This window comes from Podarcis melisellensis (genome assembly GCF_964234715.1).
Source record: "Podarcis melisellensis genome assembly, chromosome: 18".
Classification (NCBI taxonomy): domain Eukaryota; kingdom Metazoa; phylum Chordata; class Lepidosauria; order Squamata; family Lacertidae; genus Podarcis; species Podarcis melisellensis.
Genome location: NC_138536.1, coordinates 4,737,812 through 4,760,596, shown reverse-complemented (window position 1 = coordinate 4,760,596; position 22,785 = coordinate 4,737,812). Strand labels below are relative to the sequence as shown.

General features: G+C 48.3%; 1 protein-coding gene across 1 annotated transcript in view; it reads right to left on the bottom strand.

Annotated features, from left to right (window-relative positions):
• Positions 1-14,671: 14,671 nt before the first annotated feature.
• Positions 14,672-22,785, bottom strand: part of PLPP2 (phospholipid phosphatase 2) — a 25,051-nt gene continuing 16,937 nt past the window's right edge. Inside the window, exons 3-6 of the mRNA XM_081895847.1 lie at positions 21,173-21,450; positions 18,593-18,650; positions 17,266-17,442; positions 14,672-14,992 (exon numbers count right to left, since the gene is read on the bottom strand). Of these exons, the coding sequence (XP_081751973.1) occupies positions 14,864-14,992; positions 17,266-17,442; positions 18,593-18,650; positions 21,173-21,450 (642 nt within the window). The 3' untranslated portion in view covers positions 14,672-14,863. The remainder of the gene's footprint in view (positions 14,993-17,265; positions 17,443-18,592; positions 18,651-21,172; positions 21,451-22,785) is intronic.

Here is a 22,785-nt window from a genome sequence, read left to right as displayed (position 1 = left end):
AAACCCAGACAGCATCTTAAAAAGCAGAGACATCACCTTGCCAACAAAGGTCCGTATAGTTAAAGCTCTGGTTTTCCCAGTAGTGATGTATGGAAGTGAGAGCTGGACCATAAAGAAGGCTGATCGCTGAAGAATGGATGCTTTTGAATTCTGGTGCTGGAGGAGACTCTTGAGAGTCCCATGGGCTGCAAGAAGATCAAACCTCTTCATTCGGAAGGAAATCAGCCCTGAGTGCTCACTGGAAGGACAGATCCTGAAGCTGAGGCTCCAAGACTTTGGCCACCTCATGAGAAGAGAAGACTCCCTGGAAAAGACCCTGATGTTGGGAAAGATGGAGGGCGCAAGGAGAAGGGGACGACGGAGGATGAGATGGTGGGACAGTGTTCTCGAAGCTACCAGGATGAGTTTGACCAAACTGCGGGAGGCAGTGGAAGACAGAAGTGCCTAGCGTGCTCTGGTCCAGGGGGTCACGAAGAGGCGGACACGACTAAACAACAACCCCTCCCCATGCCTTTAAAAATCTCCAACCAAAGGCAGGAATTCAACAGGTAGAGCTCTCTGCCGTTTCAAGCGTCGTTGTTGTCGCAGGAAACACCTCACCTGTTGAAGTCAAGCCTGGATTTGCAGGTCGTCATAAGGAGACTCAACATCAGGAAGAGCATAAGGACAGCTGCTGTGGCTCATTATGGGACATATTTGCCAACACAGCACAAGGCATTTTGTTTTATCTCCATACTCTTCTGCTGGTTGTTTCACAGACCAATTTAATAATAATAATAATAATAATAATAATAATAATAATAATTTTTTATTTATATCCCACCCTCCCCAGCCAAGACTGGGCTCAGGGCGGCTAACAACCAATAATAAAAAGTTGATTAAAATACAATTTAAAAGATACAATATTAAAACATTAGGATGCAGCGTCTTCACAGGAGGAGAAAGGAAAAAGAAAGAGGGGGAGGGAATCACACTGATTTAAGTAGCAAGGTCTCTGCCCCGTCAGAGTCCATATGAGGGCAACAGAGTAAAAACAGAGAGGGCAATTCACACCATTCCTCGCCTTTCATAGGAACGGAGAAAGCTACTTAATGGTGAGCCAGAGCCTTGTTCTATCTTTCACAATACTGCCTACACTGGGCGGCAGCAACCATTCAAGGTTTCCCCAAGCTCTCAGACCTTCTTGTGACCTTCCTGGGGACATCTGATTGGGTGAACCACAAGCTAGTCTAGACAGGCCATTGGTCTGATAAAGAAGGCTGATCGCTGGAGAATGGATGCTTCTGAATTCTGGTGCTGGAGGAGACTCTTGAGAGTCCCATGGACTGGAAGAAGATCCAACCTCTCCATTCTGAAGGAAATCAGCCCTGAGTGCTCACTGGAAGGACAGATCCTGAAGCTGAGGCTCCAAGACTTTGGCCACCTCATGAGAAGAGAAGACTCCCTGGAAAAGACCCTGATGTTGGGAAAGATGGAGGGCACAAGGAGAAGGGGATGACAGAGGATGAGATGGTGGGACAGTGTTCTCGAAGCTAATAACATGAGTTTGATCAAACTGCGGGAGGCAGTGGAAGACAGGAGTGCCTGGCGTGCTCTGGTCCAGGGGGTCATGAAGAGGCGGACAGGATTAAACGACTCAACAACATCAACAACAACAATAATAATAATTTGTCCCATTTCAAGCTGCAACTCCCAGATGCTCTTGAAAGATGGCTTTCATCACCCCTGTGACTATTGGGCATGCTGGCTGGAACAGGGTGGGGGAGAGGAGGCTGGTGGGAACTGGAATCCAACAACATCTGAAAGGCCAAAGAGTCAGTGTGTACCTGGTCTAACCCCTCTGGAAACCCACCAGCATGTTGGACGAGCCATCACCGATTTGTCCAATCTTCTTCCAAAGCTGGTGGCCGTCATTCCTGTGGCAGAGAGTTCCACAGTTCAACTCTGTGCTGCACGAAGAAGTTTTTCCTCCTCCGTGCTCTGCTGCGATTCTTTCCAACGACTTCTCTGCCCCGGTCCTCAAACAACTCTGGGGTAAAGCTGCACTCGCAGAGCTCAGGCGATACTGGATTTCGACATCCATGTCGTCGGCCCTTGTGGAAAGATAACTGCCCAGGTAGGAGAATGTTTGAGGCCCGGGACCTTGGCAGGCAAACCAAAATGCTTGTTTACATTGTACAGTGGTACCTTGGGTTACAGATGCTTCAGGTTACAGACGCTTCAGGTTACAGGCTCCGCTAACCCAGGAATAGTACCTCAGGTTAAGAACTTTGCTTCAGGATGAGAACAGAAATCGTGCGGTGGCAGTGGGAGGCCCCATTAGCTAAAGTGGTACCTCAAGTTAAGAACAATTTCAGGTTAAGAACGGACCTCCAGAACGAATTACGTTCTTAACCCGAGGTACCACTGTAATGCCAACCTTACTGTATACTTGTGAAACATGGAACACTTATAAACGCCATCTCCAACTCCTTGAAAGATTCCATCAACGGTGTCTCTGAAAATTTTTACACGTCACCTGAAAAGAGAAGCGAACTAATGCCAGTGTACTGGAAGAAGCAACGATCACCAGCAATGATTCTTCAACATCAACTTCGTTGGACCGGTCACGTTGTGTGGATGCCTGATTATCGTCTTCCAAAGCAACTACTCTATTCCCAACTTAAAAATGGAAAGCGTAGTGCTGGTGGTCAACAAAAGAGGTTTAAAGACTCTCTCAAGGCAAATCTTTAAAAATGTAGTATAAACACCGACAACTGGGAAACACTGGCCTGCAAACGCTCCAGCTGGAGAACAGCCTTGACCAAAGGTGTTGTGGGCTTTGAAGACGCTCGAACTCAGGACGAGACAGAGAAACGTGCTAAGAGGAAGGCACGCTTGGCAAACCCTCACCGGGATCAACTCCCGCCCGGAAACCAATGTCCCCACTGCGGAAGGACGTGTGGGTCCAGAATTGGCCTCCACAGTCACTTACAGACTCATTGTTAAAACTGTGTTTATGGAAGACATTCTTACTCGGCTATGAGGGATCCTCAAAGAAGAAGGAGGAGGAGAAGCGGAGGAGGAGGAGGAAGAGGAAGAAGAGGAGGAGGTGGAGGAAGAAGAAGAAGAAGATGAGGAAGAAGAAGAAGAAGAAGAAGAGGAAGAAGAGGAAGAAGTAGAAGAGGAGGAAGTAAAAGAAGAAGTGGAAGAAGAAGAGGAAGAGGAAGAAGAGGAAGAAGAGCTACAAGACTACGAGAGAGAGAGAGAGAGAGAGAGAGAGAGAGAGAGAGAGAGAGAGAGAGAGAGAATGTATATGTATATGTGTGTGTTTGTGTGCATAGATATATATAGAGAGAGTATATATATATATATATAGAGAGAGAGAGAGAGAGAGATATTCCTGCAGGGTTTTCTCCCCTGCAATCATACCCCCTCCCTCCGACAACATCCCTCCAACGTCCCTCCTCGCCCCATCTCTGAGAACAGATGTAGGTCACTTCTTGTGTTGTTGTGTGTTGTTTTTTTTTTTGCATTTGCTCAAAACAGCAGCCCCCCCCCCCAAACTCCCAACCCTCTTCCCACCCTCTTTAGAAGTCAGCTATGGCCTCTGTTGCACTTGACTCCCACTGGGAAACACGCAGGCTCTCTGCACGCCAGACCTCCCCCCCCCAGCACCCAGGGATAAGGAAAAATCTGTCTAGCCTCCCCCCCCCCTCGCCCAGCCGCCCTCCCTGCCATGTGTCAGAACCAATCTTTTCAAATCTGCTTCCATGAGCATGGATGAGTTTTGGTGTGAGCCGGATTTAAAAGGGTGTGTGTGTGTGTGTGTGGATTAAAATTAAAACGGAGGTCTTGTCATTTAAATGGGAAATCTGGGAGGGGGCGAGGCAAGGCCGTTCCATTTCAGGTCTGGCCTGGGTTTTAAACCTGCCAACCGAGAAGGTTTGACGAGAAATCGAAGGGATTTGATTACCGACTCTCCCCTTCGCCATCTCCCGCTTTTGCAAACGCTGGAAATGGAAGGATAGAGCCATCTCTCTGATCTTGCAAATCCCAGGGCTGGGTGACTTCCTTACAGAACTGGGAGGGTGTTTTTTTGGCAGGGGGCAACCCAAGGTTTGCAAAAGTAGAAAATTGGGATTTAAAAAAAAAAAAAACTGATGAGAGGGGAAGGACTCTGCTCCCCCCCAAAAAGACCAATGAGCAGGTTTGATGTGCATGAATGGATGGATGGCAGCAAACAGATTGAGGTTGAATCCTGACAAGACAGAATTACTGTATTTGGGGGACAGGGGGCAGGCAGGTGTGGGGGATTCCCTGGTCCTGAATGGGGTAACTGTGCCCCTGAAGGACCAGGTGTGCAGCCTGGGAGTCATTTTGGACTCACAGCTGTCCATAGAGGCAAAAGTTAATTCTGTGTCCAGTGCGGCTGTCTACCAGCTCCACCTGGTACGCAGGCTAAGACACTACCTGCCTGCGGACTGTCTTGCCAGAGTGGTGCATGCTCTGGTTATCTCCCACTTGGACTACTGCAATGCGCTCTATGTGGGGTTACCTTTGAAGGTGACCCGGAAACTGCAATTAATCCAGAATGCGGCAGAATGCGACTGGGGACTAGGAGTGGCTGCCGGGACCACATAACACCGGTTCTGAGAGATCTGCATTGGCTCCCAGTACGTTTCTGAGCACGATTCAAAGTGTTGGTGCTGACCTTTAAAGCCCTTAACAGCCTCGGTCCAGTATACCTGAAGGAGCGTCTCCACCCCCATCATTCACTGAGATCCAGCACCGAGGGCCTTCTAGCAGTTCCCTCCCTGCGAGAAGTGAGGTTACAGGGAACCAGACAGAGGGCCTTCTCGGTAGTGGCACCCGCCCTGTGGAACGCCCTCCCTTCAGATGTGAAGGAAATAAGCAGCTATCTTCTCTTTAAAAGACATCAGGGAAGTTTTTAATGTTTAAGGCTGTACTGTTTTTAACACTTGATTGGGAGCCGCCCAGAGTGGCTGGGGAAACCCAGCCAGATGGGCGGGGTATAAATAATAAATTATTATATTATTATTATAAACTGCCGTTGATCTCGGTAAGGATAAAAAGAAAATGAGAGAGAAGGTTATAATAGAGTCTCTCACAAATGGGCGTGGCTGGCAGGTAAGCTGAACAGGAAGCCGCCTCAACTGAGCAAAATTCATTTTAGCTTCCACTTAGCACTAAATCGGACCAGAAGACCCCTTTCTGATAACGGCTCTCCAAATACTCAGAACCAGGTGGCAAATCCGTTTATAAGAATACTTTCCAGGCGCGCCGGCAAATTCTTCCCAACCAAAATTCAGACCAAGCTATTTTTATTTTTTATTTGTTTGGGGAGAGGGAGGGTTCCTTTGGAGTTTGATTTTGTTCTGCTGCCTGCATTTCCTTTTGGAATTTAATGCCCCCCCCTAAAAAACCATGGTTTGAAAGAATCGCCAGAACAGCTTCTAGCCTAGAAACACAGACAAGAATGTTATGATCAATAAAACAGGACAGGTTAAAATAAAATAAAAAAATTCCTTCCAGTAGCACCTTAAAGACCAACTAAGTTAGTTCTTGGTATGAGCTTTCGTGTGCATGCACACTTCTTCAGATACACTGAAACAGAAGTTTCCAGACCCTTCTATATAGTGAGAAGGTGGGGAGGGGTATTACTCAGAAGGATGGTGGGAATGGGTGATTGGCAGATAGCTGTGATGAGCCTGTTGACGACTCTTAACGACTGCAATAGGTCTTACAGGAAAAAGGAAGGGGTGAGAAGGTGAAAAATGGCTTTGTCATGTATAATGAGATAAGAATCCAATGTCTTTGTTCAGACCAGGTCTCTCCATGGTTTTAAGTTTGGTAATAAGTTGTAATTCAGTAACAGGACAGGTTATAAAAGATCAGGACGGTTGAACTAAGTCGATTTAAAAACCGAATCCTAAACCTCTTTGACAACATCACACATTTTCACCAAATCCTTGATACACCTTGAAGACTTGAAGCTTAGAACTGATGCGGAACAAGACAAACGACTAACTTCCCTATGCGGTTCTGGGGGTTTAGGAGGGTTAGAAATACCAGGGGGGGCGATGTTTTCTCTCTCCCTCCTTCCCAAAAATGCACCTGGAAGGACATGCGTGGTATGCTTAGATGCAGAGATATTGTGGGATAATATAGCGTGTTTAAATCTGATTAACACAGCAAAGGGTTAATACCATAGAGTAAGCTGTCCTGCCAGGCTTAGCTTAGGTCCTTTCCCCCCACCCTGGGAGGAAATGGGTAAGCAAGCCGATTATTCACCCCCCCCAGTCTACCGGAGAAGCTCAGCATGTGAAAACGGTTGAGCTGGTCGCTTCAGCTCGGCCACATGGCTTTCACAAGCCATTCTTGAGTTCTAATACCAATAATTTAGGAACTTTCATCCCTTTGGAACTGAACTAGGTCTTACTGCCTGTGCAACTTTCTGAAGCACAGGAATCTGACCTTTGGGAAGTTGGTAAGTAAACCATTTTTTAACTTACCAGACATGTGGCGGAAGACAGAGTTTGGAAAGAAGTTTTTTAAGGTACTCATGCGAAAGGGCATCTTTTAAAGGTTTTACAGCCTATATTTTCATGCTTTACAGTGGTACCTCGGGTTACATACGCTTCAGGTTACATACTCCACTAACCCAGAAATAGTGTTTCAGGTTAAGAACTTTGCTTCAGGATGAGAACAGAAATCGTGCTCCGGTGGCGCAGTGGCAGCAGGAGGCCCCATTAGCTAAAGTGGTGCTTCAGGTTAAGAACAGTTTCATGTTAAGTACGGACCTCCGGAACGAATTAAGTACTTAACCCGAGGTACCACTGTAGGTCTTACTGCCTGTGCAACTTTCTGAAGCTCAGGAGTCTGACCTTTGGAAAGTTGGCAAGTAAACCATTTTTTTAACTTACCAATCGTGTGACGTAAGACGGAAACTTTGGAAGAAGAAGAAGAGTTTGGATTTGATATCCCGCCTTTCACTCCCTTTAAGGAGTCTCAAAGTGGCTAATATTCTCCTTTCCCTTCCTCCCCCACAACAAACACTCTGTGAGGTGAGTGGGGCTGAGAGACTTCAGAGAAGTGGGACTGGCCCAAGGTCACCCAGCAGCTGCATGTGGAGGAGCGGGGAAGCGAACCCGGTTCCCCAGATTACGAGTCTACTGCTCTTAACCACTACACCACACTGGCTCTCGAAAGAAGCTTTTTAAGGGAACTCACTCGAAAGAGCATCTTTTAAAGATTTTACAGCCTATATTTCCATGCTTTACTTTGCTTCCGAGACTGGTGGGGCAGCGCTCCGTTCACTACACCATCCCCGTTCATTGCAATGGGTGTCATTGGCCATCATGGCCTCCTCTTGGTGGCAAAACGGATATCTTCCTATATGCATAGAAATGTAATGCTGTCGTCATGCAGCTCCCGATGGAGGATTTGTAGTGTTGCATTGTGATCGTGGATTACCATGAAGAAAAGAAATGGGGAGACAAAGAAAAGGGTGCATGGGATGGGGAGGGGAAGCTCTAGAGGTTGGGGGGGGGGAAATGCCCAAGTGGGGGATTTGAACCCAGATCTTAGTCCTGCACTCTAACCACTAGGTGACACTGGAGAGAAAGACAAGTACCTGCTTCTGTCAAGTACAGTGGTACCTCGGGTTACATACGCTTCAGGTTACATACGCTTCAGGTTACATACGCTTCAGGTTACAGACTCCACTAACCCAGAAATAGTGCTTCAGGTTAAGAACAGAAATCGTGCTCTGGTGGCGCGGCAGCAGCAGGAGGCCCCATTAGCTAAAGTGGTGCTTCAGGTTAAGAACAGTTTCAGGTTAAGTATGGACCTCCGGAACGAATTAAGTACTTAACCCGAGGTACCACTGTACAAGCACAAAACCCTGAAAGCTGCCCTCTTGAACTTGCAGGGCGACCAAACAGAGGCTTTTCGATTTAAGGCACATCTGCCAGGAATGCTGGTTGCAGTGAGAACATCTTTGGCTAAGATGTGGAATATGCTGCAAGACTTAAACCTCAGAAAACTCTGGCTGTTGGCAGAAAAAATAACCCAGAAATTGTGCCTTTCTAAGGGTAAGAGATGCGGGTGGAGCTGTGGTGTAAACCACAGAGCCTAGGACTTGCCGATCAGAAGGTCGGCGGTTCGAATCCCCGCAATGACGGGGTGAGCTCCTGTTGCTCAGTCCCTGCTCCTGCCAACCTAGCAATTCAAAAGCACGTCAAAGTGCAAGTAGATAAATAGGTACCGCTCCGGGGGGAAGGTAAACGGCGTTTCCGTGCGCTGCTCTGGTTTGCCAGAAGCGGCTTAGTCCTTCTGGCCACATGACCCGGAAGCTGTACGCCGGCTCCCTCGGCCAATAAAGCGAGATGAGCGCCGCAACCCCAGAGTCGGCCACGACTGGACCTAATGGTCAGGGGTCCCTTTACCTTTAAGGGTAAGAGAGGGACGCGGGTGGCGCTGTGGTGTAAACCACTGAGCCTAGAGCTTGCCAATCGGATGGTCGGCTGTTCGAATTCCTGCGATGGGGTGAGCTCCCGTTGCTCAGTCCCTGCTCCTGCCAACCTAGCAGTTCGAAAGCATGTCAAAATGCAGGTAGATAAATAGGTACCGCTCCGGCAGGAAGGTAAACGGCGTTTCCGTGCACTGCTCTGGTTCCCCAGAAGCGGCTTAGTCATGCTAGCCACATGACCCAGAAAAAACTGTCTGTGGACAAATGCCAGCTCCCTCGGCCTACAGAGCGAGATGAGCGCCGCAACCCCAGAGTCGTCTGCGACTGGACCTAACGGTCAGGGGTCCCTTTACCCCTGACACTCCATTCTTTTCACGTCAATTCCAGATATGCACAAAATTCTCTTTCCCCCAGCAAACAGCGAAAATCTAATTAACACATGCATTTTGTTGATTTCATTTTGCTGCTGGGTTGTAGTGTTGTTGTTTTCTTTGGAAAACACAACCTCTGTCTCTGCCACGTTTCTTGCAATTTGGATGGTGCTTTTTCTTGTTTGCGCTTTTGATTTTACAATTATAATGTAATCGTTTTTTTTAAAAAAAGAGCAAAACAAAAAAACCCAACCCCCCTGGAATCTGGGAGATTTCGGCTACCCAGCCTGGCTGCTGATAGAAAATTGGGAGTCCTACGTAAAACACACGCTGCTGCCGTTTACCTGGGCAGATCTGGCAGGAAGTCCCATTGCACCTGGTGGGCCTTACTCCCGAGTAGACGCCTACAGGGCTGCCTTGGCAATGCACCTCTTTGATTAGAAATTTGGGCAAAGCTGCCTTTTGTGGATATGATCCTGTCTGCGACAATTTCTGGAGACAGATTGGGCATGGGACTTTCTTGACCCACCCCTGCCTGCCATCTGACAGGTTCCTGGTTAAGGGAGGGGGCTCCAGGGATGAACAACTTCGCCCCCTCCATCTAAATAGGAGCTGGCACCCTCCATTTGAGTCTTAAGGAGCAAGAGACAGCAGGAATTCTCTCTAGGTAGATAATATTTTCCCCCCATCTGTCTTCTCTTATGGAGCTATTTTAGCAGTGGGCACACTGCCCTCTACTGTCCTTGTTGGGAATAGCGGGTGGTTCCTTGTGCTGTGTTCATATACAGTGGTACCTCGGGTTACATACGCTTCAGGTTACACACTCCACTAACCCAGAAATAGTGCTTCAGGTTAAGAACTTTGCTTCAGGATGAGAACAGAAATTGTGCTCCGGCGGCGCGGCAGCAGCAGGAGGCCCCATTAGCTAAAGTGGTGCTTCAGGTTAAGAACAGCTTCGGGTTAAGTACGGACCTCTGGAACAAATTAAGTACTTAACCAGAGGCCTTGGTTTTCAAACTTAATCCGTTCCGGAAGTCCGTTCCAAAACCAAAGCGTTCCAAAACCGAGGCGTGCTTTCCCATAGGAAGCAATGCAAAACGGAGTCATCCGTTGCAGGCTTTTAAAAACAACCCCTAAAACAGCAATTGAACATGAATTTTACTAACGAACGAGGCCATCGATCCACAAAATGAAAGAAATAAACACTGTACTGCAGTCACACAATCAATCAGTCGGTAGCTGAACTGGGTTCCACACAGTCACAAAAACGAAACGAAAAAGGGCCCCTAAAACAGAAATACAAAATAAATAGCAAAAACCGACAGACCTCAGTGTAACACTCAAAGCAGAGCAAGGTCGGCTTCCAAAAAAAGTTCGCAAACTGGAACTTCTGGGTTTCCAGTGTTTGGGTTCCAAGTTGTTTCGCTTCCAAGGCGTTTGAGAACCATGGTACCGCTGTATTGGGGCATTTTCAACACACCATAGGCCTACTAAAAAGGGATAAAGGTAAAGGGACCCCTGACCATTAGGTCCAGTCGTGGCCGACTCTGTGTTTGCGGCACTCATCTCGCTTTACTGGCCAAGGGAGCCGGTGTACAGCTTCCGGGTCATGTGGCCAGCAGGACTAAGCCGCTTCTGGCGAACCAGAGCAGCGCACGGAAACGCCGTTTACCTTCCCACTGGAGTGGTACCTATTTATCTACTTGCACTTGGACGTGCTTTCGAACTGCTAGGTTGGCAGGAGCTGGGACCGAACGACGGGCGCTCACCCCGTGGCGGGGATTCGAACTGCCAACCTGATCAGCAAGTCCTAGGCTCTGTGGTTTAACCCACAGCGCCACCCGCGTCCCTATATAAACAGTGTACGAGGCATATTTCAGTCCAAGGGCCATATTTCCTCCCAGTCAGCCTTCCGGGGGCTGAATCCCATTGTGTGGGTGGGGCTTGCGGCAAAAGCGGGCGGGGTGGAGCAAAGGATGCTAATTTTAACCCCTGCCAATCAAACGACATTCCAGCCATGCGAAAGGCACAGGGACACAGCCAGCTCCATCCTTTTACCCAGGCAAGCGAGAGGGGAGGACCCAGGGCAGACAATCACACAAGGTGGGTGTGGCCCGAGGGAGAGGGTGTGGCCTATGGGAGAGGGTGTGGCTTGGGGGATGTCCCACGGGCCATGCAGATAGGCTTAGGCAGCTGCCACTCTGCATCTGGGGTTGAGACTTGGGGAAAAAAATGCTGACAATTCGGGCTGACTTGAGAATTTGCATTACAGGGTTGTAATAATAATAATAATAATAATAATAATAATAATAATAATAATAAAAAAAAAATATTTATACCCTGCCCATCTGGCTGAGTCTCCCCAGCCACTCTGGGTGGCTCCAAATCGAGTGTTAAAAACAGTACAGCATTAAATATTAAAAACTTCCCTGAACAGGGCTGCCTTCAGATGTCTTTTAAAGAGAAGATAGCTGATTATTTCCTTCACATCTGAAGGGAGGGCGTTCCACAGGGCGGGTACCAACACCAAGAAGGCCCTCTGTCTGGTTCCCTGTAACCTCACTTCTCGCATTGAGGGAACCGCCAGAAGGCCCTCGGAGCTGGACCTCAGTGTCCGGGCTGAACGATGGGGGTGGAGACGTTCCTTCAGGTATACTGGGCCGTTTAGGGCTTTCAAGGTCAGCACCAACACTTTGAATTGTGCCCGGAAACGTACTGGGAGCCAATGCAGATCTCTCAGAACCGGTGTTATGTGGTCTCGGCAGCCACTCCCAGTCCCCAGTCTAGCTGCTGCATTCTGGATTAGTTGCAGTTTCCGAGTCACCTTCAAAGGTAGCCCCACGTAGAGCGCATTGCAGTAGTCCAAACGGGAGATAACTAGAGCATGCACCACTCTGGCAATACAGTCTGCGGGCAGGGAAGGTCTCATCCTGCGTACCAGATGGAGCTGCCCTGGACGCAGATTTGACCTGCGCCTCCATGGACAGCTGTGATTCCAAAATGACTCCCAGGCTGCGCACCTGGTCCTTCAGGGGCACAGTTACCCCGTTCAGGACCAAAAGTTCATTTCAGCCAGACTTGCCAGATCCCTTATATGTTATCTCAAGTGTCAGCACCAGCACCAGGGGTTTAAAATCCCCACTTCTGAAACCCACAGGAATCCATGTCCCAGTGCCATTATCCGCCGCTCTTTAGGAATAAGTCATGACCAAAACATCTCTGCTAATGGAGCGGTTGTTATAAAGCCATCGAGGAGAAATAATGCACGGGTTTTCCCTCCAGGCCGCCAGCGAAAGGGCCGGAATCAGCCATTCCTGAAGGGTGACGTGGATCTTTTTTTAAAAAACGGGTGAATTTGGAAAGAGATGTTGAAGAAGAAACAAGAAGCTCTTGGACAGAAGTGACCGCTCACAAATATTCCACATTTGGTAGCGTTTTGACTGCTCCTTTCGCTGCTGATTGTGTTTGTATACAGTGGTACCTCGGGTTACATATGCTTCAGGTTACAGACTCCACTAACCCAGAAATAGTGCTTCAGGTTAAGAACTTTGCTTCAGGATGAGAACAGAAATCGTGCTCCGGCGGCGCGGCGACAGCAAGAGGCCCCATTAGCTAAAGCGGTGCTTCAGGTTAAGAACAGTTTCAGGTTAAGAACGGACCCCCGGAACAAATTAAGTACTTGACCCAAGGTATCACTGTACATGTGTATTTGTGTGTGTGTGTGTGTGTACACGTGAGGATAGCCAAATCTGTGCTTTTCAGTTTCAATTACTTGATTCCTTCCAGTCGCCCCACTGAGATTTGTGTGTGCGTTTTAGTAATGCGGGTGGCGCTGTGGGTTAAATCACAGAGCCTAGGACTTGCTGAACAGAAGGTCGGCGGTTTGATTCCCGCGACGGGGTGAGCTCCCGTTGGTCAGTCCCTGCTCCTGCCAACCTAGCAGTTCGAAAGCACGTCAAAGTGCAAGTAGATAAATAGGTACCACTCCGGCGGGAAGGTAAACGGCATTTCCATGCGCTGCTCTGGTTCGCCAGAAGCGGCTTAGTCCTGCTGGCCACATGACCCGGAAGCTGTACGCTGGCTCCCTCGGCCAGTAAAGCGAGATGAGCGCCGCAACCCCAGAGTCATCCACGACTGGACTTAACGGTCAGGGGTCCCTTTACCTAAGAAGAGCCTCACCTAGCACAGCACCTTGTCTTTGCAGTGTCTGAATACCCCTGAGAACACAGGAATCTGGATAGACTGGCTCTGAGCTAGGAGGTTCCATGAGAACTTAAGAACAGACTGCTGTTATCAGACCAGTGGCCCATCTAGTCCTATATCTTATTCTCGCAGATGCCTCAGGAGGAAAAACCCGCAATCAGGATTCGAACCCATGAGCAACTCTCCCCTCCAGGGGCATTCAGAAGTGTCGCCCCCTCTGACTGCAAAGGCAGAACACAACCACTGTGTTTTAGTAATTACTGAGAGGCAGCTTTCTGGGCTTGGCATTTATAGTCACACTTATAAAATGTGATGCTTTTGAATTCTGGTGCTGGAGGAGACTCTTGAGAGTCCCATGGACTGCAAGAAGATCAAACCGATCCATTCTAAAGGAAATCAGCCCTAAGTGCTCACTGGAAGGACAGATCCTGAAGCTGAGGTTCCAAGACTTTGGCCACCTCATGAGAAGAGAAGACTCCCTGGAAAAGACCCTGATGTTGGGAAAGACGGAGGGCACAAGGAGAAGGGGACGACAGAGGACGAGATGGTGGGACAGTGTTCTCGAAGCTACGAACATGAGTTTGACCAAACTGCGGGAAGGAGTGGAAGACAGGAGTGCCTGGCATGCTCTGGTCCAGGGGGTCATGAAGAGTCGGACACGACTAAGCGACTAAACAACAACAACTCAGGATCTCTGCAAGATTTTTCTCTGCTTTATTGAATTCTCCTCTTATTTTGTTGGGCAGTGGAAAACAAGGGCTTGGAATTTGCCGTTTGGCCAAGCCATCACGGACCAAAGAGGTCCACCTTTTCCTGTTCCTCTTTTACCTGTTGCCAACTTGTTCCCTCTCAACCTGCTTGCATGCCAGCCCACCAACCTTTTGCCCCCCACCCCTGATAATGGGCCCCGATCCGGTTACTCAGAAACTCTGTGCCAAAAACTCCCTGTGTGCAGGTAGTGAGGAGGAGAGCCTTAAGGGAATTGTGATGGTTTTTTTTGCCAGCGTGGAGCCTATCGCTCTTGCTGCCAGGATGTTTGGGTTGACAACTTACCAGGAGGGAGAGAATTTAAGCACCTTCTGACGCCCGCGCTTTTTAAACGGCTGCTCAGGTCTGCTGTCGAACTTTTGCATAGCATGGCGAACCAACCACCCACCCCGCTAAAAATCTGCAGGTCAGGCTCCTGTTAACGGCAGAAGAGCGTGGACAATTCGCAGAGTGGCAACCACAACACAACACAATCCCGGGATTCCTGCGATAAAAGAACTCCAAAAAGGCAACTTCTGCAAGAAGTTAAGAGTCTGTTTCCTGCCTTTCCCAGATTCCTTTTTTTTGGGGGGGGGGGCGCGAAAATCTTAGAGGTGCAAAATACATCGTGCAGTTATAACGGGCATCACGGACCACCTTTTCCTGTTCCCCTTTTACCTGTTGCCAACTTGTTCCCTCTCAACCTGCTTGCATGCCAGCCCACCAACCTTTTGCCCCCCGATAATGGGCCCCGATCCGGTTACTCAGAAACTCTGTGCCTTAAGGGAATTGTGTTGTTTTTTTTGCCAGCGTGGAGCCTATCGCTCTTGCTGCCAGGATGCTTGGGTTGCCAACTTCTTCATTCATTCTTCTGCCTCCCGGCAAATGGTAAAAAAAAAATTAAAAATAAAAATGGACCGAGGGGGAAATATCCGGCCAATGATCTCCATCGCCGCAAAAGTTCAAAAGCAAAAAAAGCTTTTCGGAAAGGAGGAAGGCGATTTCGGACAAGCGGCGGAAGCGAGTCTTTCTGCCCCCCGGGAAACGAGACACGACTTCAGGCAAAAGTTCAGGCCGCGTCCTCGTAGGTGTAATGGTTCCGATCCGGCTCGCTGAGGGGCAGGTTGGGCTTGTGAGCGGGGTCTTCGGCGCCTAGGACCGGGGGGCGGTGCTTGAAGAAGTCGGAGACATAGTGGACCTGGGGAGGCAGGGAATTAATAATAATAATTTATAATTTGTAACCCCGCCCATCTGGCTGGGTTTCCCCAGCCACTCTGGGCAGCTTCCACAAAGACCAAAAATACACTAAGATGTCACACATTAAAAACTTCCCTGAACAGAGCTGCCTTAAGATGTCTTCTGAATGTCAGGTAGTTGTTTATCTCTTTGACATCTGGTGGGAGGGCTTTCCACAGGGCGGGCGCCACCACCGAGAAGGCCCTCTGCCTGTTTCCCTGTAGCCTCACTTCTCGCAATGAGGGAACCGCCAGGCACTCCTTCAGGTCTACTGGGCCGAGGCCGTTTAGGGCTTTAAAGGTCAGCACCAACACATTGATTTGTGCTCGGAAATGTACTGGGAGCCAATGTAGGTCTTTCAAGACCGCTGTTATGTGGTCTTGGCAGCTGCTCCCAGTCCCCAGTCTAGCTGCCGCATTCTGGATTAGTTGTAGTTTCTGGGTCACCGTCAAAGGTAGCCCCACGTAGAGCACATTGCAGTAGTCCAAGCGGGAGATAACCGGAGCATGCACCACTCTGGCCAGACAGTCTGTGGGCAAGGAGGGTCTCATCCTGCGTCCCAGATGGAGCTGCCCTGAACGCAGAACTGACCTGCGCCTCCATGGGCAGCTGTGATTCCAAAATGACTCCCAGGCTGCGCACCTGGTCCTTCAGGGGCACAGTGACCCCATTCAGGACCAGGGAGTCCCCCACACCCGCCTGCCCCCTGTCCCCCCAAAACAGTACTTCTGTCTTGCCAGGATTCAACCTCAATTAAGCACCGCGTTTGCAGGATAAATCCCAGCGCCGGCCCACGCAAGAAGCAGAGCTAGGCGGCTGCCTTGGGCGGCAAATATTGAGGGGACGACAGCGAAAAGGGACTGAGAGGAGGCAAGGAGCACATTCAGACGCAGGGAATATTGCCTCGCAGGTTACAACGATGGTTGTCAGCATAGGACCCCGGTGCTCAGGGGTCTGCAATGGTTGCTCATCTGTGACCGGGCTGAGGTGTTGCAATATAAAACACACACACACCCAACTTGGGACCAGTTTACCTGCAAGATCGCTTTGCCCCGCAGGAACCCACTTAAATCGCTCTGTTTGGTGGAATTGGCCCTGCTTAATTGGCACCACGCGGGTGGCGCTGTGGGTTAAACCACAGAGCCTAGGATTTGCCGATCAGAAGGTCGGTGGTTTGAATCCCTGCAATGACGGGGTGAGCTCCCGTTGCTCGGTCCCAGCTCCTGCCAACCTAGCAGTTCGAAAGCACGTCAAAGTGCAAGTAGATAAATAGGTACCACTCCAGCGGGAAGGTAAACGGCGTTTCCATGCGCTGCTCTGGTTCGCCAGAAGTGGCTTAGTCATGCTGGCCACATGACCCAGAAGCTGTACGCCGGCTCCCTCAGCCAATAAAGCGAGATGAGCGCCGCAACCCCAGAGTTGGCCACGACTGGACCTAATGGTCAGGGGTCCCTGTACCTTTAAACGTGCTGCTATAACCCCTGTTCCGTGTTTGTAAAAACTTGACTTATAGACTCCCTGCCTATAGACATCAAGCAGCTGGTTGCCTTTCTGGACTTGTTCCAGCGCCTGCTAATATAAACTGCCCCTGACTCTGGCAATGTTTAGAAAGCCGAGGTCATTTTAATCCGTTTTTTTTGCATGTTTCCTCGTTTTACCTTTCCTTAAACAACTTTGAGGTTTTCAGTGTGTGTGTTTTGTTTTGTTTCTTTTTACAATCAAACAATATACAGTGGTACCTCGGGTTACATACGCTTCAGGTTACATACGCTTCAGGTTAAACACTCCGCTAACCCAGAAATAGTGCTTCAGGTTAAGAACTTTGCTTCAGGATGAGAACAGAAATCGTGCTCCGGTGGCGCAGTGGCAGCAGCAGGAGGCCCCATTAGCTAAAGTGGTGCTTCACGTTAAGAACAGTTTCAGGTTAAGTACGGACCTCCGGAACGAATTAAGTACCCGAGGTACCACTGTATATATCTTATGAAATGAAGACCACAAACAGTGACATCACGGAATGTTCGCAGGCATTCCAGCCAATCGGAAGCAGGAACAGAACTGCAAGGGGACTAATTTAGGAGCTGTGTGTTAGGGAGAGGCTGGGCGAAGGCAGGATGGCACCCGGCCGGGATTCGAACTCAGTTCTCTGCACTCCCAGCCTGGCAGGGCCCCGGGGGGGGGGGGCCAATGGACTATGCCCTCTTCCCACCTCAGCCCCGCCCCCCGACAGAGACTTACGATGAGGAGAGCGATCAGCATTCCTTGCAGGAGCCCCAACAACACGTCGCTCCAGTGATGTTTGTAGTCCGAGACCCGGGTGTAACCCACAAAGATGGCGAAGGAGATGAGGAAGAACTGGATGGTAGGGCGGACCAGGCGTGCCCATCGACCAACCAGGCGTGCCTGGACGTAGAGCTGGAGAGAGAGAAAGGGAGAGAGGAGGGATGGGCTGCGGAGCAGATTTCTGACCTTCAGAAAGGGTCGGCTGCCATTCTTCTTGAAAGACCTCCGTTGGCTCCCAGTACGTTTCCGAGCACAATTCAAAGTGTTGGTGTTGACCTTTAAAGCCCTAAAAGGCCTCAGTCCTGTATACCTGAAGGAGCGTCTCCACCCCCATTGTTCAGCCCGGACACTGAGGTCCAGTGCTGAGGGCCTTCTGGCGGTTCCCTCACTGCGAGAAAACAAGTTACAGGGAACCAGGCAGAGGGCCTTCTCGGTGGTGGCGCCCGCCCTTGGAACGCCCTCCCACCAGATGTCAAAGAGAACAACAACTACCAGACTTTTAGAAGACATCTGAAGGCAGCCCTGTTTAGGGAATCTTTTAATGTTTGATGCATTACTGTATTTTAATATTTTGTTGGAAGCCGCCCAGAGTGACTGGGGAAACCCAACGAGATGGGCGGGGTATAAATAATAAATTATTATTATTATACCTTTAGTGCCAGCATATAGAGTTTACATGTTCTTTTATGTTAGCATTCAGAGCCAGGGTGGCATAACAGTTTGAGGGTTTGACTCTGACCTGGGGAGACCATGAAGCTCACTGGGTGATCTTGGGTCAGTCACTGCCTCGGCCCAGTAGACCTGAAGGAGCGTGTCCACCCCCATCGTTCAGCCCGGACACCAGGGTCCATCTCCGAGGGCCTTCTGGCAGTTCCCTCATTGTGACAAGCGAGGTTACAGGGATCCAGGCAGAGGGCCTTCTCGGTGGTGGCGCCCGCCCTGTGGAACGCCCTCCCACCAGATGTCAAGGAAATAAACAGCTATCTGACTTTTAGAAGACATCTGAAGGCAGCCCTGTTTAGGGAAGTTTTTAATGGTTGATGTTTTATCACTTTATTATTATTATTATTATTATTATTATTATTATTATTATTATTCTGTTGGGAGCTGCCCAGGGTGGCTGGGGATATAAATAATAAATTATTATGATGATGTCTTAACTGAAACTCTCCTGTTTCATCTGGAGATGGTAAGAATCAAACCCAGCACCTTCTGGGTTCAAAGCAAGCCTTCTGTCACCGGGCAAAGTTTCCAAAGGTCGGGAAACAAAAGGAACACTTACTGCGAGGAACATCATGCAGTACATTCCAAATGAGGAGTGTCCGGAATAGAAAGATAACCTAGAAGGGAAAAAAGAGAGAGATTACAAATAATAATAATAAATAAACACATCTTCAGGTTCTAAAAGTACTTGGCAGGATAACTGTTCTTGGAATGGATCTACGCACACAAAATCGCCCACTATAAATAAGTCAGAAATCAAATCACCATAACCAGTCGGGGGAAAACACTATGTAAAATCGCACAGAAAACTTTTCTGCTCTATTGCGCCATCTGGTGTTGCACGTTTGTTAACGCATTCAAAACGTTGTTTTTTGACTAATGTAGTGGCGTCGTTGGAGTGAAGGGGTCTGGCGCTGCCTGGTGGAAGGGATCCCGAGGGTCATTTAGTCTGACCCCCTACAACGCTGGGATCTTTTGAACCCACAACCCTAAGGTTAAGTGGCTCAGGCTCCACTATAGTGTTCAAAGGCTCTGAAGAAAGCGTGAGACGGAAGCATCCAAAATAAATAGAAACTGCTAACTTCTATTGCGAAGATCATGGCCACTGGTCCCATCACCTCCTGGCAAATAGAAGGGGAAGAAATGGAGGCAGTGAGAGATTTTACTTTCTTGGGCTCAATGATCACTGCAGATGGTGACAGCAGCCACGAAATTAAAAGATGCCTGCTTCTTGGGAGAAAAGCAATGACAAACCTAGACAGCATCTTAAAAAGCAGAGACATCATCTTGCCGACAAAAGTCTGTATAGTTAAAGCTATGATTTTCCCAGGAGTGATGTATGGAAGTGAGAGCTGGACCATCAAGAAGGCAGATTGCCGAAGAATTGATGCTTTTGAATTCTGGTGCTGGAGGAGACTCTTGAGAGTCCCATGGACTGCAAGAAGATCAAACCTCTCCATTCTGAAGGAAATCAGCCCTGAGTGCTCACGGGAAGGACAGATCCTGAAGCTGAGGCTCCAAGACTTTGCCCACCTCATGAGAAGAGAAGACTCCCTGGAAAAGACCCTGATGTTGGGAAAGATGGAGGGCACAAGGAGAAGGGGACGACGGAGGACGAGATGGTGGGACAGTGTTCTAGAAGCTACCAGCATGAGTTTGACCAAACTGCGGGAGGCAGTGGAAGACAGGAGGGCCTGGCGTGCTCTGGTCCAGGGGGTCACGAAGAGGCGGACACGACTAAACGACGAAGCAGCAACAACAAACATCTATTGACTTGGGACACAATGTAGGCTACGATGCATGGGCTAAACTTTGGAACGAGAATCTAAAATTCACTGCATGCTCTGCTGTAAAAGAGAATTTAATGAAAATGGTTTATCACTGGTATCTCACTCCCACCAAACTGGCAAAAATGTATAGGACCAGTAGCAAAACTTGCGGGAAAAGGACGGCGATTTTTACCACATGTGGTGGTCATGTAACAAAATAACAGAGTTTTGGGAATCGATCTAGAATGAGTTTAAAAAGATGTTTAAATATACTTTCCCAAAAAAGTATATTTTTGCTAGGTTTGGTGGGAGAAGATATTAAGAAGACAGACCAAAGATATATCTGCATGCAACAAAAACAGCTAGAGTTTTGATAGCCAAAAGTGGAAGTCGCAGGAGATTCCGACTGTAAGGGAATGGCAGAAAAAGTTGGTTGAATACGCTGAAATGGCAAAATTGACACACGGAATTCGCAATCAGGAGGAGACGAAGTACCAAAAGGAATGGAGTAAATTTATGGTTTATATAAGTGAGAAATGTAGAAATACGAAAACGTTGGCAGGATTGAATTAAATCTTATGTCGTGGTGTAATTTTTAACCAACTGTGAATTATAGATTGGAATAAGAAAACTTGCGGAAGGAAAGGACGGAAGTAAACGGCTCTATGGAGCATAAAGTAGGATATATCTAATAAGACTTGATGTTTTTGTTGGTTGTTGTTGTTGTTGTTTAGTCGTTTAGTCGTGTCCACCTCTTCGTGACCCCCTGGACCAGAGCACGCCAGGCCCTCCTGTCTACCACTGCCTCCCGCAGTTTGGTCAAACTCATGCTGGTAGCTTCGAGAACACTGTCCAACCATCTTGTCCTCTGTCGTCCCCTTCTCCTTGCACCCTCCATCTTTCCCAGCATCAGCGTCTTTTCCAGGGAGTCTTCTCTTCTCCTGAGGTGGCCAAAGTCTTGGAGCCTCAGCTTCAGGATCTGTCCTTCCAGTGAGCACTCAGGGCTGATTTCCTTCAGAATGGAGAGGTTTGATCTTCTTGCAGTCCATGAGACTCTCAAGAGTCTCCTCCAGCACCAGAATTCAAAAGCATCCATTCTTTGGCGATCAGCCTTCTTGATGGTCCAGCTTTCACTTCCATACATCATTACTGGGAAAACCAGAGCTTTGACTATACGGACCTTTGTTGGCAAGGTGATGTCTCTACTTTTTAAGATGCTGTCTAGGTTGGCTGGTGTTCTGAAATCTCAATAAAAAGCATTTGGGGGGGAACTGTTAATTTGACCGCTCCACTCAGCCTGGCATTGCCCGCTCTGGAGCAGCTGCCAAGATATCGAGTCTGCCTGCCCAGCCCACCCTTTCCACCCTTACCTAGACTCCGTGATGTCTTTGGCATTGCCCTGGCAGATGTCTTCCAGCTGGACATAAACCGAGCAGTTGACTTTCGACCAATCGGGATTGCAGACCGCCAGGAAGTTGGGCCGCAGTCGCCCAATCGTGTACTTCGCCAGGTCTGTCAGCGATTGGCTGATGGCGCCGCCAAACAAGAAGGTCCCCACCACCTTGTATAGGGCGGCCAGATAATTGTTGAACTTGGAGCGAGAGTACAGGCGCTCAGTGTAGACGAGGTATGCCTCACCGGCAGAAATCTACAAATGGATATATATATAGGAATCATAAAAGTGTAGAGTTGGGACCCTGAGGGTCATCTTGTTCAACCCCCGGCAGTGCAGTTATTTTTTTTACCCCAAGTGGGATTCGAACTCGCAGCCCCAAGATAAAACCTCATGCTCTACCAACTGAGCTATTGAGAGAGAGATTGATTAATGGACCTAAATTAGTCATGTGCCTTCATTTCAGTGGGATTAGTGGACCCAGGGTGGATCTACACACAGGGCGGGAAAACGCTATAAATAAGTAAGAAATTAAATCGTTTTAACAGAAGGGGAAAAAATCACTATGGAAAATCGCACATAAATTTTTTTGCTCTCTGGTGCCATTTAGTGTTGCATGTCTATAACGCATTTGAAACGCTGTTTCGTTTTTTAAAAAAATAATTTAGCTGAGTCCCTAAATTAGTCATGTCCGTTGACTTCAATGGGCCAGGCTCTGAGTTTGACTACGATTGGACTCAGCTTTCAGTGAAGGTCACGGAATGAAAGTAAGTTTTTTATATATAAATGAAACCTCCGTATTTGAAAAAGAGCTGTTAGAGTATAAAACAAAATTACTCTGGAGAAGGTACAAATCAATACTAGTATGGTATACAAAAGATGAACAGGTTAAATCAGTAATGATACACTGGGCGAGAGATTTTGGGTATAGCATTCAACTTACAGCATGGGAGAAGTTATGGAATTGGGATTTTTAATTTACAGCGTGTTACACACCGAAAAAACCCCATGAAAATGATGTCCTGTTGGTATTTAACTCCCAGTAAATAAGCAAAAATGTATAAAACAGGGTCAAATGTATGCAGGAACGTAAGGGAAAAGAAGGCACCTTTCATCATATGTGGTGGAAATGTAAGGTAGTAAAAGAATTTTGGGAAATGATATATAACGAGTTGAAAAAAAATGTTTAAAATAACCTTTTCTTTAAAAAAAACCCTGAAGCCTTCCTTTTAGGAATTCTAGGTGTCGAAATCCCAAGGGAGCAGAAATATGATTTATGGATGCGACCACAGCTGCACAAATGTTTTTGGCCTACAACTCCCATGATCCCTAGCTAGCAGGACCAGTGGCAAGGGATGATGGGAATTGTAGTCTCAAAACATCTGGGGGGGCGAGGCGGAGGAAGCCAGGATTATGCCGGACTGGCAAAAATGACCGGAAAAAATCAGAAATCAGGAAGACCAAAACTTTAATAAGGAATGGGGAAGGTTTATAACTTATCTTAAGAACCGTTATAAGCGGTTAAAATCGTTAGCAGGATCAGAATAACGCTTGTAGTTTAATGGTGAATTTTGGACATAATGGAGATAT